Source organism: Lates calcarifer, linkage group LG16_LG22, assembly GCF_001640805.2.
Source record: "Lates calcarifer isolate ASB-BC8 linkage group LG16_LG22, TLL_Latcal_v3, whole genome shotgun sequence".
NCBI lineage: Eukaryota > Metazoa > Chordata > Actinopteri > Centropomidae > Lates > Lates calcarifer.
The window spans coordinates 12,114,115-12,131,178 of NC_066848.1; the positions used below are offsets into that span (position 1 = coordinate 12,114,115).

Consider the following 17,064-nt stretch of genomic DNA (forward strand, 5'->3'; position numbering starts at 1 on the left):
GACATGAGTATATCTTTGTCCAAAGGCCTGCTGTGAGTTCTGGTACAACTAAAGTGATTTCCTGTGTTTTTCTACTATGTTGCAGTGTTCTCTCTTGCTGTTGAAGCCAGCAACCTGAACTAATCCAAGCAGGAATCTGGACTGGGGGCTCAGGGTGGCCATGCTGGGTGCTAAAGCGGCCTTTCACCTCTGCAGCTTTATGGATCTAGATGGCAGATCCAGGAGAGATTTATCCAAACTGCAGGGTGGCTCTGTATGTTTACACCTGCCAAGACTCTCACGTAAAAGAACAGCAGGGTGCTGCTTCTCAGGTGTCACAAAGGTGCTCGAGAAAAAGAACAGATACTTAAAGAATATCAGGTCAGTTGCTGGGAATTGCCTGTGTTGTGGGTAATGTGAGCTCTGCAGCTAGCGCAGAAGTAAACCATAAAGATGACTTGATGGGGCGTTTAAAATAAGAAAATTTTTCCTATTTGCATATTAAGAACATTAGAAAAGGTTTATCCCCAGTTATTAAGACATTTTGAAAGTTACATAATGGGTAATATAACTGCTTTTATACCAAGTTTGTTTGTCCCAAGAAGACCACCAACAAAAAAAGGTAAGCTTCACCACGTTTGACACAGACCAAAGAACCTGACTGGAGATTAGCAAATATACACTGCAAATCTCAGTGTTAATGTTTTATTTTTATGGCAGGCAACATCATGAAAAGGAATCACAAGTCCACAAAACAGCGTATTAGAATTATACTCATCTATTTTGCAAGGGCTAGAATTGAATTGTGTTGAACATTACTACCATTTTAATATATTATGTTGAAGTGACTGAATGTGGTTACACGTTATTGATTGATCGTGGACATAAAACTGAGAACATAGAGCTGAATTTGTGAGGAAATGTTACTTCTATTACTATTTGGGACAAATATTATGGACCCCAAAATTCATCCCTATGAGACACCATCAACATTTCAGGGGCTTGATTCAAATGACTTAAATCTAACCAAATGTTTTCATCAACAGTATCAAAACCTTAGATGGATTCACAAAAGGTGTAGCATTCTGTTGCTTTTATATATATATATATATATATATATATATATATTTTCATTACATTGTCCTGTTCATACTGTTCTTATGTTTATATTTTTTATAATACTATTTTGCTCATACCTTGTCTTTTACTCGTATTTATGCCTTTTTTTTCTATCTTTTCAATCTCTAATGCTGCTTCGACAATGTACATTTCCCCATTGTGGGACTAATAAAGCATTATCTTATCTTATCTCCAGTAGTTGCTGGAGGACATTACTGACCTCTATGGGACTGTGGGTAATGTGAGCTCTGCAGCTAGGGCAGAAGTAAACAATAAATATATGTTGATGGGCCTGTATTCAAAATTAGACTGTTTTTCCTTTGTGCCCAGAAAGACACAAAGTTGTTAGTTTACCAGTAAGCCAAGAATTTGTAGCTATATAGGCCAGTAATTATTTAGGTCAACAGTGTCTACAGCTTTATGCAGTGGAACCACCTGATGTTGTGATATCAGGATCACTATGACAAAGAGGTCACTGATCCAAAATTCTTTTCTCCAGTAGACTTTATATGCCCTCATGTGCCCTTTGCCATCTCAGGATTGAGATGCTGCACTGCCAGTTTTGACAGTGTTCATTGATAAGTTATCAAATAAACCACATGATGAGATGAAACAGTAAAACTTCAATTATATTGCTTCTATAAATAAAAGTGTGGCGGCAGTGTGGCGATTTCAGTAAATTCCAGACTGCTGTCGTAACCACTGCAATTTGAGAGAGAGGGCTGAAAATCAAATTTACTTTTCTGTATCAAGATTACTAAGCCACTGCTACTTTTCTGACCCAGTAGAGACAGAAACTGAAAATGTCCCAATAAATGTATTGAATAACTTACGCAAGCAAGCGAAATTCAACACCAACATTGATTCTAGCAGTAGTCAATAGTGTTGAAAGTGTATTATAGCCACTTGTGTAATCCACTCCCCACCCCCCTCAGATTCATACACACTGTCCTCTACATGCACCATGTCTGGTTGAAACTGGTCTGGGGCTACATGTCAACCTAATGCCAGTGTAGAGTACAATTAACTGTGCCTGGCCTGTTCTTTTTTCTCTTCATTTTTCAGGGAGAAGGGGATTACGGTGCCTAAATCTTTTCTGTAAGACCCTTTCTGGCAGCAGACCTCAGCTATGGGAAAAAAAGCATCAAAGTTCCTGAAGAATTTTAGGTGCATTCAGTGTGAAAAACCAGGCTGACCTGTGTTCTGCTCTCTTCATCCTCCCCCCCTCATACTCTGCTCCCTGTCCTTTCATCTTTGGTGGTTCTCCTCTCCATTCACTGTACTCCACTCCTCTGCAGAGGAGACAAGTGTCAGAAATAATGTGGAAACAGTGGTGCCACATTGTTTCTGACCTGAGGTTATGAGAATGGGTGCAGTCACATGGGGATATAATTTTATTAAGAACAACTACTTTAGGAGAGAATATTTGTCAGTAACCGACTGTGGGCCTGCACTCCTTAAAATGTAATTCAAAATGTGTCTAGCTCTTGTGTTTCTCTGGATAGAAAGAAAATGTTTAAGTCAGAGACCACCAAATTATGTAGATTTTATAAGAATATTTAAAAAATGTAGAAATTAAATTGTAAAGTGAAGTAATATAAATGAATTCTGTACAGTTTTAAGACTATAAGTCACCAGTGCTTCCTTGGTTACATCTGTTTTATTTTATCACCCTGTTAATGTAGGCCAGCTCTTTATAGGTCAATTAAATATTGTACTTACATTATTCCCATAATATTCACACATGAACTGTCTGTATTACTAAGACACAGCATATCCTGCAGTCATCTACCTCCCTTCCTGCAGGATTCCCCTCAGGTTATTTTTAACCATTAAGCATGATAGACTATCTACATATTGCTTCATATCACTCCTACACTCCTTATGGTTTTGTTGCATTCCTGTTGTTTTCTTAGTCATGGGAAGGCTGATAAAGATTCGGTCCAAGAGTTTGTTGCGTATATTGCTTTAATCAGCGCTCACCGGGTAGAGAGCTACAGGCAGTGCGCCCTGCTGGTGCTCTGTGGTGTTGTTATTACCATCCATCAACCGGTTCAGACTGGACTGAAGGCAATATTAATGTTCCTGGAGAGAAGTGTCCCATACACCCAGCCCCCACCGTCACCGCGTGAACCCGCAACTTTCAGCCTGACCAGGCAGATATTTTAGAGTTAATAGAGCAGAAAATAATAATTTACACCTATAAAAAATATTGTTTTTTTTTCGTTTTTAACATAACTTTTTTCAGTTGCTTTATGAGGTGCTTTAGGGGAAAAAAAAGTCTAATTGGTTTTGCACGGCGCGGACACCTGTCAGGTAAACAGTTTTGTGTTTGTGCATGCGCCTGAGTGTTTGCGTGTGCACGTTCTTCTTTAATTTTCAATGCTTTAAAATTTCTGAGAAAATAAGAAGTATACAGTCTGACCCAGAACTCCCAGCCGTCTCATCTCTGTGAGGGGAGACACTCCTCTGTATGCTGGGCGCTCCGTGCGCGCAAGAGGAAGCTGCGCTCTTCCCTCCCGTAGCTGCGTTCAGGCTGCTGCTGCTGCTGCTGCTGGACCAGCAAGAACAGCTTTGAACCGGTTTTGTCGCCGGCTACAAAGCAGATTGAAACGGATGCACAATGCGCATTGTTGATGCATAGCGCTTTCCTTATACACACGACAGCATACATTCAAGATCAGGCAGACCAGCATCCGCGGACGATGTTTTCTTGTTTATGTCATTTGTTGTGATTCTGTAAGACGGGATTTCAATAGGGAAACCATCCTACATGGAAAGTTCCCGTAGAGCGCGCAGCTCTGCAGGCGCCCGCTGCTGTTATTATAGATGCTGAGGTGAGTGCGGCATGTGTTTTTAACGAAATAAGCGCAATACGCTTGTGTTTGTGTTGAAATAAGAAATGAGATGTAATGAGGGAAATACGGTTGTTGTTGTTGATGCTGAGAGAAGACACTTGAATCAGTCCATGGGCTTATATAGATCATTTTGTTGGATGATATTGTCTTAGATTTTAATAGAAAACTATCCCAGAAAAACATCCAGTGAACTTGCTTTGTAAGCAAACAAATCTGAAATCTGAAGAGCTTTGCACCAACTTTTCCCCTGCTGAGAAGCCTCGTTGTAAACAAAACAAAGCTGCTGCTGCAGTGATGTATAAAGTTGCTCTAAGCTACAAATTATTCATGAAAGAGGTCTGAAAAACTTAGGTCAGCACGAGAGACACATCTCTCATGTGTCCAGTAAGGACCAGAGCTGATTCATGGAAGAAGGAGGCTAAAGGTGGAGGGGGTGGAGGTGGTGGTGGGGGGGCATCAAGCAGTGCAGTTTTCTCCACTTTCTCCTCCTCCAAGGTGTGGTTATAGAGAAAGGAACAAAAGGGCCAGCCTGCTATGTCTTAGTCGCAGTCTGTCTGTGTTCACGACCTCACACAGGTGACCTGCCTGTTTGGCCAGGCCAAGCGCTGCAGCAGCCTTCATTACATCAAGGCTTTGTGTAAGTGTGTGTGTGTTATGGAAGCAACTGTTTAGTTCTTTCAGTCTTTTAGTTATTAAGGCATTTGGCTGTCAAGCTTATTCCTGTAATGTTCGTTGTCGTGTCCTTCCCAGGAACCACCGCTCTGTCAGTGCTGCAGCAGGTCCCGAGGGGCAGCAGTAATCTCAGCACCATGGTTCCATCTACTAAAGTGCTGGACGGAGGCTGGGGATGGGCAATTGTTGTGGCCTCTTTCATGGCCCAGCTCCTGGCCTATGGATCACCCCAGTCGGTGGGCGTCCTCTACCCCGAGTGGCTGCACGCCTTCCAGGAGGGCAAGGGCATGACGGCCTGGGTGGGCTCCCTTGTGGCTGGCGTGGGACTGATAGCCAGTGAGTAGCACACACTGTAATGTAATAAACCTTGACGTGGGTCGCCATTGGAGTTTTAGAGCCAAACTAAATGCCAGCTGAATTGGATCCTTATTATGGGTCAGGAAGAGTCCTGATACTGTGGTGAAGTTGTGGAGTCACGTTTAGAGAGACAGATGGAAATTGTCAGATTATTGTTTTTAGCCCCTGATAATTATATGATGAGCAGTAAATAGATATTTTGGCTTTACATAACATTATTGGCAAAGTATCTGCTGACATGATTGATTTAGTGAGTGATATTATATCTGCTTAGTGCTAAAAGTACAGCACTAAACACTCACCTTTACACCTATCTTCCTTCCACTTCCTTCTCAATTATCATGCCACATGATACCACTGATAAGAAAGGAGACACAATACATGTTCAAAGTCTGAACAATGACTGCATTGTAAAAGGGTAATTAAAGTATCACCAAGGAATATATTTACCATAGCTACAGGTGTTCTCCTTACTGTAATGCTTCAATGGGATGGAGGAAAAAAGGCAGCACCGTCACAGTAACGGGCACTTTGTGGCTCCCTGAGCAGAGTTGCTGTTATTGATTTTCTAGGAGAGCAAAGCAAATGCAAGTCATCCATGCTATGAATGTAGGAGGATCACTTAGCCCTTAATCTAACCACAGAGGGAGGGAAAGAAAGACAGACTGAGGAACAGATAGGAAGAGAAAGACAGAGACATGAGAAGTATTTGCTGAGCAAGGTTGTGTATATAAACTCACTTGAACCCGGCCTTAAAAGAGAAGAGAAAAGAGGAAGAATCTAAAAGGTTGTGAGCTAGGGTGTGAATGTAAGAATGACTTGTTGAGAAAAAAAAAACATAAAACTCTCTAATCTTTCAGTAATCTGTGACTGTGTTGAGTAAACAGGATCAGTAATAGACTGTGGCCGTGGTTGACATTTCCGTCTAAGGCGCAGCTCGCCTGCCGGCCCTGGATTCTTGCTGTCTTCTCTCTCGAAGGCGGTGAGGTGAAAATCATGACTGTACAGATCTGGCCTTGGGCCTGGCCAAGTCCTGGACACGTGTCCTGGCTGTCAGACAGCTGCAGCACTGCAGTTCCTACTGCACAACAGCAGGGTCTTCCCCCTTGTTAGAGAGGAAGGAAACAGTAAATGTCGCATGATGCATGAGTCAAACAACCTGAGGATATTGGAGGATTCAGGAAGCACTGAGAAAACACTGCATCTTGGGTTTGACTCACTATATACATTACAGTATATATTCACTACATATACATCATGTATATGAAGCGAAAAGCTGGAAGAAGCAAATAGATACATATGTGATATGTGAATAAGTGTTTTGGGCTTTTTTTTTTTTTTCAATTTTAAAGCAAGTTTAAGGGGAAATGAAAGGAAACTGGATGTTAAGGAGTTAAACCATAAAGTAAAATATGAACACTGGACCTCTCCAGATCCTCTTGAGTGATGTGACAACAAAACCTCTGACAGGTTGCCAGTTTGAGCCTAATGTGATGTGGCAGTGTCATGGTCAGACCCAGCAGTGCTTTGCAAGATAGGGTTTCATTTTCTCAGAAACTCAGAAACTTAAGCGTCAGAATATCATCACTATCCTATGTTTGCTGAGTATTTTTATTCCTCTGTCATTCACCTCAATCACTTTTCTCTGCTTCCTGTTCTTTCTTCCTACCACTTCTCCCTGCAGGTCCTGTCTGCAGTGCCTGTGTGGACAACTTTGGGGCTCGTCCTGTGACCATCTTCAGTGGCGTAATGGTGGCGGGTGGCCTGATGCTCAGTGCCTTTGCTCCGAATGTGCAGTTCCTCATCTTTTCCTATGGGATTGTGGTTGGTAAGGAAACACTTGATGATTTTGGGCGGTGGGGTGGGGGGGTGTTTACTCAGCCTGCAGACCTGTAGACCTAATTCATAGTCAGGTAGAGGCTTAGGTCTTGACAGTCTGGGGGAAAAAATGTGTTTGATGTTGCTTCGGTCATGGGAGTTAACTAAGCTTCTTATCCCTCTAACATATGACAGTCTCATAACACATTGTATAATCATTTGAAACAAGCAGGGACAACAGGGCATAACAGTCCAACTATTATGTAACATCAAAGGTTGATGATATCCTCAATCACCAGTTAATGAATATCATTGCCACTGAAAGTGTTTAGACGCTGAGACAACATTTACCTTTGAGCTTTACACCATTTATTTGACATTGACAGAAAAATCACATTATGTCTTCTCGTGTGACCCTTTGTTTCCTCTGCACCCTCACCAGTTTGCCTGCGTGGGCCAAACACCACCTGTTATCGTACATTAAGTGACAGCTCAGCCGTGCTTAATCCTGGTGTACCCCTCGCAGTCAGCACTGTCTTTTTGCACAGGCAGCGCTGGAGAGGGGAGGCCATGCATATTTGAAGACAGTCATTTATTTTTAGAGATGCCCTTAGACGATGGCTGTGGCTTCACATGCACGTGCAGCTTGTTTACTACTTCTTGTATGCTCCTCTTGAGTTTTTGTGTTGCACAAGAAACCAGGCACACGCTGCCCTCTGAACTTATGGATTTACGTACATTGTAAATTCATCTTTGTAACGGTTTCCTGAGTTCATCCACTGAAATACATTGAACACAATGTTCTGCAGCATTGCATGACTAAGAACTAAAGTAGCGGATTAATATACATATTTTTAACACCTTTTCCTGATACGCACAGTGTATTTTTAGAAGCGAAAAGCCTTTACCCCTTTCACCCGAGCTAATGGAAATTCCTTTTCTGTCTGTACTTGTCCTCTCTCCTACCACAGGCCTGGGTTGTGGTCTTGTCTATGCAGCCACGTTGACAATCACCTGTCAGTACTTTGACAAGAGACGCGGCCTTGCCCTCGGCATTGTCACCACAGGTATTGCTGCCTCCTTCTCTGCTCTGAGCTCTCTGGGTGCACACCAGTTCTCCATACTTCTTTCATGTATGAGCTGCTGGGAGTCTTGGGAAGCCAAGGTAAACATCTGTAGAGAAGCAAAGGCAGAGTGGTCTAATTAAGTGGGGACGTGGACTGTTGACCAGTGACCAAATCTGGTTCAACATAAGGAGGTTTATTATTTATTTTAAGTTAATATATTACTAAAATAGACAGGCTACACTTGTTTTTTCAGGATTGTCTCATTTTTCTACAAGTAATTAATGTTAAAAGAATCATTTGAAAGATGTTGTGGCTTTAATTTGCATTAATCTGCTACTTTCTTGCACAAACACTGAACACCTGTCTGTTTCCTCCACCTCACCCAGGCACAAGTGTCGGAGCGTTCATCTATGCCACGGCTCAGAACGAGCTGATCGTGCTGTACGGCCTGGATGGCTGCCTGCTAATCATCGGTGCCATGGCGCTAAACCTCATGGCCTGCGCCGGCTTCATGAGGCCCCTCAACATGCCGAGGTACTACCTCAAACAGAAGGCCGCCATGGAGCGCAACACGGAGGAGCAGCTTTTTGAGAAGCCCCAGCTGGATGACCTGAAGATCACAACGGGCTCCACCGCGACCACTCCAGAGAAAACTCTGACGGTGAAGGAGCTGCTCATCACCATTGACGCCAAGGACTTGGCCGTTCAGACGGAGAAGAAGAAAGGCAGCTTCCTGGCTGGGTTGGCCATCGTGAAAGTCATCAAAAAGAAGCAGCAGGCTTACTCCAGGTACATGCACTCCATGTATGAGATCCTGCAGGACCAAGCCATGGTGGCCTTCTGCATCGCTGTCTTCCTGTTCAGCCTGGGGGCGTTCCCTCCCGTGCTGTTCATAGAGGACATAGCGCAGAGCGAGGGACTCATTGAAGAAGTTAGTGTCATTCCTTTGGTATCAATAGGGGCCATCGCCACTTGTGTGGGTAAACTAGTGCTGGGAATGCTGGTGGACATCAGGTGGATCAACAGCATCTATCTGTACGCCTTCACCATGTTTGCAGGAGGTGTGGCGTTACTCCTTATCCCTATCACTAAAAGTTACGTGGGACTGCAGATCCTCTCTGCTGTCCTGGGTTTCTTCTCTGGAAACTGGTCTCTCACCTCTTACATTACCACTAAGATTGTCGGCTTGGACAGACTGACGCAAGCTCACGGCATCCTCATGTTCTTCGGGGGATTTGGGATCATGCTTGGACCCCCTGTTGTAGGTAAGAGGGCTTGTCTCTATCAAAAGTTGCAAACCATGCTACTCTGGAAATTATTGCTCAGTAGAAGAGGTACAGTGTTTTGTATTTGTACAGAGATAACCTTGTTGACATTTCAAAAATCAAAATGTTAAATCAGGCAGGCAGGCAGAGGGAGGCAAAGGCCACGTCAACCTCAATTAGGGCCCAGTTTGTCATTATTTAGCCGACTGCTGTAGTGTTTGCCAGGAATTCATGCTGACTGTGTTCACCGTGTCTGTTTTTCTCATCACTTTTTAGGGTGGTTCTTTGACTGGACGCAGTCATATGATTTGGCGCTCTACTTTAGTGGGAGCTGTGTGGAGCTGGGAGCAATCATTCTCTTTCTGCTCAACCTTCCCTGCTGGAACAGGAAGCACTCTGAGAACGACAGACCAGATGTCCATTACACCAGCAACTGTGACAAAGTTGCCTCTGTAGCCTGAATATAGCCTGAGCCTGAGCACCTTTCATAAGGACTCAAATCTTACCCCTACTGCCCAGCAAATGCCCGCTGATAAACTGTACCTGAACCACGTCTAGCAGGAATTTCTTTTCTTTGAGTATACAGGGGGTCCCCCCCCCCCTTTTTCCTGCTGCCAGGTTTTAATACACCAAAATACTTGCAGAGGTTTTGAAATACAGGCCTTTCCTCTGTACTTTGCCTGCATTTCTCAGGTTCAAACCACATACTGCAGATCTTTTTAAAGGTTTGACTCGGATGCCTGTGTTGATTCTTTATTATTGCCTCATTTTACGAGGTCAACTGAACAATGCTGTTCAACTCCCAAATTTTTCACTGTGTTTATGGAAACAGTGGTTTTCACTTCATTATAACGCTGAAAAAAGACATGGTGCCGTTCATAATGCTGGGAAGACAAACACCTGTAAAGTTGATGGTTAACTGGTAACAACATTTGAAACCACTCTGCAAATGCACAAAAATCTCCCAGGAATATGGAACAGAGAACACAGGGATTGGAGTGACAGAGGGAGCCTCTTTTGATAATTGTAATTTTAATAACACATTTTATTTTGTATTTTGGTTTCAGTATATATCTTAATTACACCACTATGTATCTTACCAAAGCATCAATGATAGTCAATGCCTGTCAACACATAATGCCTGTTGGAACAATACAACGCCTTGCTTTATAGATAATTTTTGTTTTCAAGTGCATTGTCTCAATTTATATATTTTTAAAAATGGTTTGAGTTCCATACCTCCTGTTTATGGATTAGACTGAGACTTTTTGAATAAGTCATGCTGATTCAAAAACATGTAAAAACACTGAGGAGATCCTACTGTATTTCCAGCCTTAGGAGCATGTTGATTCTCTTTGTGGCATGATTATCATGACCCCTGCTGGTGTTCATTTTGACCAGGCTGGTCCTTTTCCATCACGTATGTATATGTTTATGTGTACATTGTGATTGTATGTGTCTGCACATGCATGTTCGCATACCTGCACAGGTTTATGTGTGTGCATTGATTTGTAACTTTTGTATTAGCACTTATTTGTAAAGTCCTATGTGCTAGTGACTTTTATATGCACAAAACCAGCCGTAGAGCTGTGGAAAAAATTTTTGTTCAAGTTGGAAGTTGATTATTGTGATAATCGTAATGAATACATTGCAACAGACTTTTAGAATCACTTGAATGTTGTTAAATAGACCACTACAAATGTCTGTTTGATAGTTCCAGTTTCAGACGTAAGAATAAATCTGGGACAATATTGTTTGCTTTTTGTGTTTGTAGGGGATATTCACAGGGTGCACATGAGGTACAATTAGTACTGACCTAGAAGAGACAGTATGTCAAGTTGTCACCTTTTAGCTATTCTTATTTTTTTATGCCAGTATTATAATATTTATGTCTGTATTTCTGATTTATTATTTTATTTAAAAAGTGCCAATAAAAGGTATTTGGATTAAAGTTCAGTGTGTATGTTTGTTACATATTTATCGTGAACTACATTTTGAATCCTAAATAGAAGGTAAATATGCTCGTCACAACTAACTAAGCAAAGCTGCCATGAAAACATGAAAACATCTCGACCTGACGAAATGAATTTACTATTAACTTCTCTCTAGTAGGAAAATTATCAAACTGGTCCCTGGGGAGGTAAGGATACGGACTGTTTTTCTACTATGCAGACCAAATAAACTCAGTAAACCCATGGTTGAGCATCCTTTACAGCCACTCTGCTTCTCCCTCTCCTGGCAACACCGCAGGTCGTCATGGTTACACATTTGTCACGTGACTAGCAACATAAACAAATTGTCAAAGAGCTAACGTTACGGTGAGAAGTACGCTAACGCTACTCCATTTTAACAACAGTATTTCCACTTACTCTAAGCCTAAAGTTGGGATGTTAGGACCATGGCAGTAATTACTCCTCTTGCGTCGGACTTTCCGATAGTTTCAGAGATGGCAGCATCATGTCGAGGAGGGAAAAATACGTCTATGAGTGAAAAATGGAGAGCTGTCCCGGTCCGCTGAGCTGAAAATGGGAGCAAGGGCTTCAGTATCGCTCTGTGTAAGTTTAGCTGCGGATAGCAGCTACCATCTTATTACATTATTTTGTGTTTAGCTGCTAATATCATGAGGGGAAGAGCACTCGGGGGTAGAGCAACTCGGTAATGAAACTTTTACAGTTTCATTACCGAGTTGCTCCACACAACTGACTGTTGGTTTAACACGGAAAGTGGTGCAGTGTCTGGGGCTGTAACTTAGTTAATGTTAACCATGTGTTATTGTCTTTACAAGCTAAAAGTGCAGCAAATTTCGTGTCTTCCCATCGAGAAATACTTTTCTAAAACACCTCTGGTCACCCAGGAATGCTACTATAATAAGCTAGTTTGATATCTGTATTTGAGTTATCTGCTGCATGCTCTCTTTTCATGCAGAGCGACCAGTCTTCGGTGAGAATCCTGAGGCCCAGTGCTAAGGTCAGCCCAGAACTCACTTCTCCCACCCTGGTTTCAGAACACGAACTGGCCATCAGGTGTGTGTTTGGTGTTGACTTGGAAATAATGAGAGAGGAAGGACAGATGGTCTGTGGAATACCTCTTGTGCTAAGAGACATGGTGGAGTTCCTGGATAAGAATGGTAAGAGACGCACATCCTTCTGACTGTTCTTTCATTAATTCATATCCTATATACCTCTCCTTCCCTCTACCTTCCTTTGGTCTTTATTTCTCTCACTCTCTCAATGCAAAATACTACTCAGACATCACCTACATGTGCACTCACTAAATGTGCTTGTTTTCTTATTGCAGGAATGCACCACAGAGGTCTGTTCCGTCTGTGTAGCTCAGTGGCTCGGACCAGGCAGTTGAGGCAACGTTGGGACTGTGGAGAGAGGGTGGACCTGGAGCGTGAAGGAGATGTACCCACTGTGGCCTCGCTCCTCAAACTCTTCCTTCGGGAGCTGCCCACCCCCATAGTTCCTGAACCCCAGCGCAAACAGCTAGTTCAGAGCCTTACAGGTATTATAGGAAAGATTCTTGTAAAATCATGTTAGACTGGTTGTCAGGACCAAATTTTATTAACTTTTTCAGAGATTAATTGTAGGCATAATTAAATGAAGGCAGTTATCGGTGTTTCGTCTTTATATTTGAGCATGACATTGTTGAGCTACATCAATATGCTACTGTACCTCTGGACTCCATTTGAGAGCTACAGCACTGCTGAGACAGGAGAGTGGCATAGTATGGACACTGTCAGTCTAGGCCTGTTGTTGGCAAGCATCTTTGCTCAGACAACAAGGAATCAGAAGTGGAAATGAACAAAGTTGAGCTGTCTTGTGTATTCCTGAGTATAAATTACCTTCTGTGCTCAGTGTGTACTCTTCAGAGTACAGTAACAATAGACACATGAGGGGCTTCAAGTATAACTGAATCTAACAATTAACCACTGAGTAACCAGTTAATTATTTACTCAATAAAATGCAACTGCTACTGACAAATTAATTATTTAGTGTGAATTCTTATATTATTTTATGTGTGTATGATAGTTGTTGGGTGGTTTGGTCCTCTAGTGTTAGGCTGTTATATTCTTAAATTTCATTATCTATTTAAAGCCAAAAGGTGCTGTGTCTGGTATGTACATACCAACTAATACAATATAGAGTATATTAGGTAGTGTGCTGTATATCCATAGATACCAAAGACTCTTCTGATTAATTCTGCATATTAATAAATACTTTTGTGATGTTTTTGCTTATTTTTAGGACAAGCGGACAAGGCAGAGATGAACCAGTCGCTGAAAGAAAATCTTCTCCACCTCCCTGCTGACAACCTCATCATTTTGTCTTACCTCATCCACTTTCTGTCCAGAGTGGCTGCTCACAGCCAGTCAAATCACATGCCCGTGGAAAATCTGGCAACTATTTTTGGGCCTTGTATATTCCAGTAAGTTGTTGCTGTTAATGCCTCATTCAAATCCTCCTCAGACTGGTACTAAGACACAAGGTTCCTCCAATCAAATCAGTATAGACTATACAGCATAGAGTACACCCTGACATTAGGCTTGAGCAGACAATTTTGTAACTTGACACCGTATAACTTTAAAAAAGACTATTCTCCTGCATATGCATTTTAAAATGTTGGTTTTTCATGCTTAGTTTTGAAGAGAGATACAGCTAGAGAGATTTTATAGAGAGCAATCTTGAGATAAACAAATGAGTGTGCAAATAGTTATGGCTTCTCTTCAAACTTGTCTTTGCCTGATCCAGATGTTGAAAAAAACACTTTGTTTGTCATGAAAGCAGCCTTCTAAATGTCTGGCCCAATTCATCAGCCTCAGTGGTTGTGTGTCTGTTCCATTTTTCCACAGCTGCACCACTAAGTTGGGGTGGAGTTGGGTTTGTCCCTTCAAGGAAATGGTTGTGGATTATGGTTGATAACACAGAAAATGACACTCAAAAAGACAGACGGATATAACGGAGTTCATCAGGATTTTGTCTGTTGCTTCTCCCCTCCTGTTTATAGAGCTCTGGCGTTACTGTAAACAAATACAATCTCTCTAGGGAGACACAAAGTTTCTGCCAATGTGGAAAAGACCGATTATATTGATTAAACACCCCTTTGCTGTTCTCCCATCCCGTGATCTCCCAGGCTCATCTGCTGTATGCCAGCCTTGTTTCTGACTTAACGGTTAACAGCATGTCAGTGGAATGTGCTGTTAGTCACGCTGTGAAGTTCTGCATATGTGAGGAAAATGTCAGACGATAATAGCCAGAGGAAGAAGAGCTGGTTAGGGAGTGTGGAGTTGGCATCAGAGGCTTGGAAAAAGTTGGGGGTGGGTTGCGGTAGCAGCACAGAGTTGAAGAACGTCCTGTGCTTTTTGCCTGCGGTTCCACAGGCATTAGAGCAGCAACAGAGGAAGAGAGGAATGGTGTAGTTTGAATGAAATAGATTTGAGAATGAATGAGAGATACACACAGTTTCTTGTGCGATTTTTAAATATTGCTGCCAGTTTAAGATTAAATGACACTGTAGCACATGTTCCTCCCATGGAGCATGTGTGACAGGTTCTTTGGCAACACTGCCCTCTCCATAACTCCTGCATATTTGTCATCCAAGCCTCTTTCTAAACAGCCTGTTGCCCTTGTATGTATCTGTTAGGTAACCCGTGTGACAGCCTACTCCTGTCCTGTCATTCCAATCGACTTGCCTGCCACATAAACACACATCTATTAATACTTTTTTTCATATTCTCATCCCTGGGTGTGTGCTTTGTCAGCCTTTACATAACATGTATACATCAGATAAGATGTAAATAAACCCCAGCATGGATGATGTCAACAACAGCAAAATTTATAACACATTCTGACATAGCAAATAGCTACTTCCAGGTAAACATGTCGAGATCTTCCATTTTGGTCTGAGGTGTCACTTATCGCTGCATTGTGAATGTTATGACCAGAAGCTCCACATATCTTCTTTCTTATTTTAGAAGTTTCCAATGTCAAGGTGAAGCTTTACAAGCTTTTACTGCCTGTCTGTTTATTTTTGGTCGTTACAGGAAATTTATTTCCGTTAGATTTTGATTCACCATATGCGGCCTGACCAGTTCATCTCTGTTCACTGCTGTATATGCCTCCTTCCACTAGATGGAACCCTTTTCCATTATGTTTGTTACAACCATTTTGAATACACAGAACATGTGACACTGTGTTGTTCCTCCAACTCTTCTTTGTGCAGTGTTCCAGCAGGACCCAGGATGCTAGAGGAGCAGAGTGTGTGTAATGGCCTGTTACTCCATCTTCTCCTTCATCAGAAGGTTCTGCTCCCAATCCCAGCCAGGAACCCAGCGGCTTCCTCCTCACCCCCTCCTCCTACTCTCTCTGCTCTTTCATACTTTGAGGTAATCTGTGTTTTCTAAAACTTCCATCTGACATAAAATGTTGTCACTGTTTCAATTTCATGGTCTGTCTTTTTGCACATGTATATTTTGATGACGTCAGTATTGCAGTTAGCAATGACAGCACGTACCAACAAATACAACAATTTTAGCTGTTTGGCCACAGTAATGCCACTCTTTGAACTCATGTACTAAATACAGGGTATCTGCAGGTCATGAAAAGTCTTTGAGTTCACTTAAAATAGACTTTTGAGAATTAAAAAAACCCTTCTAATTTCATTTAGAAAGTAGCAGTTTTGAATATGTGGCAAAATGTGGTTGCTGAGACAGTTTACACCTTTAAACTAAAATTGGATTTGGTGCACCATCAGACCTGTAAGTAAACACCGTGGATTCTACTAGCCACAGTAGCTAGGGAGCTCATTCATTGATGAGTATGTGATGATTTTAGAAAAAACTTGAACTTTAATGTATATTTTTTTCATTAATTGATCCATTCATCGACTGTCTCCCAAATCTTTGGTTTCAAGTTGTGTTAATTGATTAATTATATTACTAGGAATTATTATTATTTACAGCTTTGAGAACAACATTAAATTACATTTTGCATAGTATGAGAGATCAGATGAGATCTTAAAAAACCTTACATTTAATTTGGCGAATACTGTAGAAATACTGTATATAGTAAATGCTGAGCTTTTAGATTTTATTATCTTTCTATAGTGGTGAATGTTCGTTCACTCCTGTTGTCCTTGGTAGGTCCAACCTGGCAGCTGTCACTCGGAGCAGAGTAGCCTGGACAGGTTGGAAGGAGAGACCACCTCAGTCTCAGTGACCAGTGCTTTTGACCAAGCAAAACGGATGCAATCTCAACTCGGCAGGTATTGTCATTAACTTAGCATCAGTAACTTTGTAACTTCTCACGGTTGATAGATAGATAGATAGATAGATAGATAGATAGATAGTATTAATAGGAATGTACACAAGCCTCTCCCTTTATATACTGCATCTTGCCCTGGGGGAATAATTAAGTCCTGGGCTTTTTCCCAGTAGCACTTCATTCTATTTTCAGCATTGTTTAGTCAGTTGTCAGGTTGATGGTTGTATCTTTGGTGATAAGGCTGAGACGTCATTCACAGGGAATTAAGGCCAACCACTAGAGGTCTTTTGCGCTAAAAGTCACAAAGACAGACTGTGTTGCTTTGTTTTATCATTGTTAATTAAACATGAGATTCTGGACTCTAGATTTCAGTGCTGTGATGTGATCCTTGGAACAACTTTAGTTAAAGTTTAAAAGTCCAGATAAGCTTAATGAGATGTTACAAAAGGAAGTAGACCAACTTTAACTGATAATAAGATATTCAAGACTACTGGACCACAGGTCAGTTATTTATTCATTTAATAGCAGAAGGCTGTTTGATTTTTCTTCACTAAGAATATCATGGTCAGTAAGGGCAGGTGACTTTACTTTTAAGGCAGGTAGCAACCCACCGTTGGCTACAGAGCACCACCTGCCTACACAAACTATGACACCCACTATCTGT

At 41.7% G+C, this 17,064-nt stretch overlaps 2 protein-coding genes across 22 annotated transcripts in view; both read left to right on the plus strand.

The window, feature by feature from the left end:
• The first annotated feature begins 3,138 nt into the window (after window positions 1–3,138).
• On the plus strand, window positions 3,139–11,086 carry LOC108897329 (monocarboxylate transporter 9). Of its 2 annotated transcripts, none has more exons than XM_018696901.2 (6): window positions 3,139–3,935; window positions 4,707–4,964; window positions 6,670–6,813; window positions 7,775–7,870; window positions 8,257–9,135; window positions 9,412–11,086. In XM_018696901.2, the coding sequence occupies exons 2-6, from the start codon at window positions 4,766–4,768 to the stop codon at window positions 9,594–9,596; spliced, it is 1,503 nt and encodes a 500-aa protein (XP_018552417.1). In that variant the 5' UTR covers window positions 3,139–3,935; window positions 4,707–4,765; the 3' UTR covers window positions 9,597–11,086. The 2 variants fall into 2 exon arrangements, with proteins under 2 accessions (XP_018552417.1, XP_018552415.1); XM_018696899.2 differs by lacking the exon at window positions 3,139–3,935 and adding an exon at window positions 4,460–4,593.
• A 336-nt stretch (window positions 11,087–11,422) lies between these two features.
• The window catches only part of LOC108897336 (protein FAM13A), a 77,732-nt gene continuing 72,090 nt past the window's right edge, over window positions 11,423–17,064 (plus strand). For 14 of the 20 annotated variants that reach the window (XM_051076897.1, XM_051076887.1, XM_051076893.1 and 11 more), the window contains exons 1-6: window positions 11,424–11,690; window positions 12,061–12,262; window positions 12,433–12,642; window positions 13,386–13,566; window positions 15,361–15,523; window positions 16,280–16,401. In XM_051076897.1, the coding sequence (XP_050932854.1) occupies window positions 11,661–11,690; window positions 12,061–12,262; window positions 12,433–12,642; window positions 13,386–13,566; window positions 15,361–15,523; window positions 16,280–16,401 (908 nt within the window). In that variant the 5' untranslated portion in view covers window positions 11,424–11,660. Of the gene's footprint in view, window positions 11,691–12,060; window positions 12,263–12,432; window positions 12,643–13,385; window positions 13,567–15,360; window positions 15,524–16,279; window positions 16,402–17,064 lie in introns of all 20 variants that reach the window. The other 6 variants (XR_007814832.1, XM_051076899.1, XM_051076898.1 and 3 more) reach the window with 1 other exon arrangement.

Excerpts from the sequence above, each read along its gene's own strand:
- LOC108897329 (XM_018696901.2), top strand. The coding sequence starts at position 4,766 with ATGGTTCCATCTACTAAAGTGCTGGACGGAGGCTGGGGATGGGCAATT. Across the intron at positions 4,965-6,669 it reads TGGCGTGGGACTGATAGCCA|GTCCTGTCTGCAGTGCCTGT; the intron begins GTGAGTAGCACA and ends TTCTCCCTGCAG. Across the intron at positions 7,871-8,256 it reads CCTCGGCATTGTCACCACAG|GCACAAGTGTCGGAGCGTTC; the intron begins GTATTGCTGCCT and ends CACCTCACCCAG.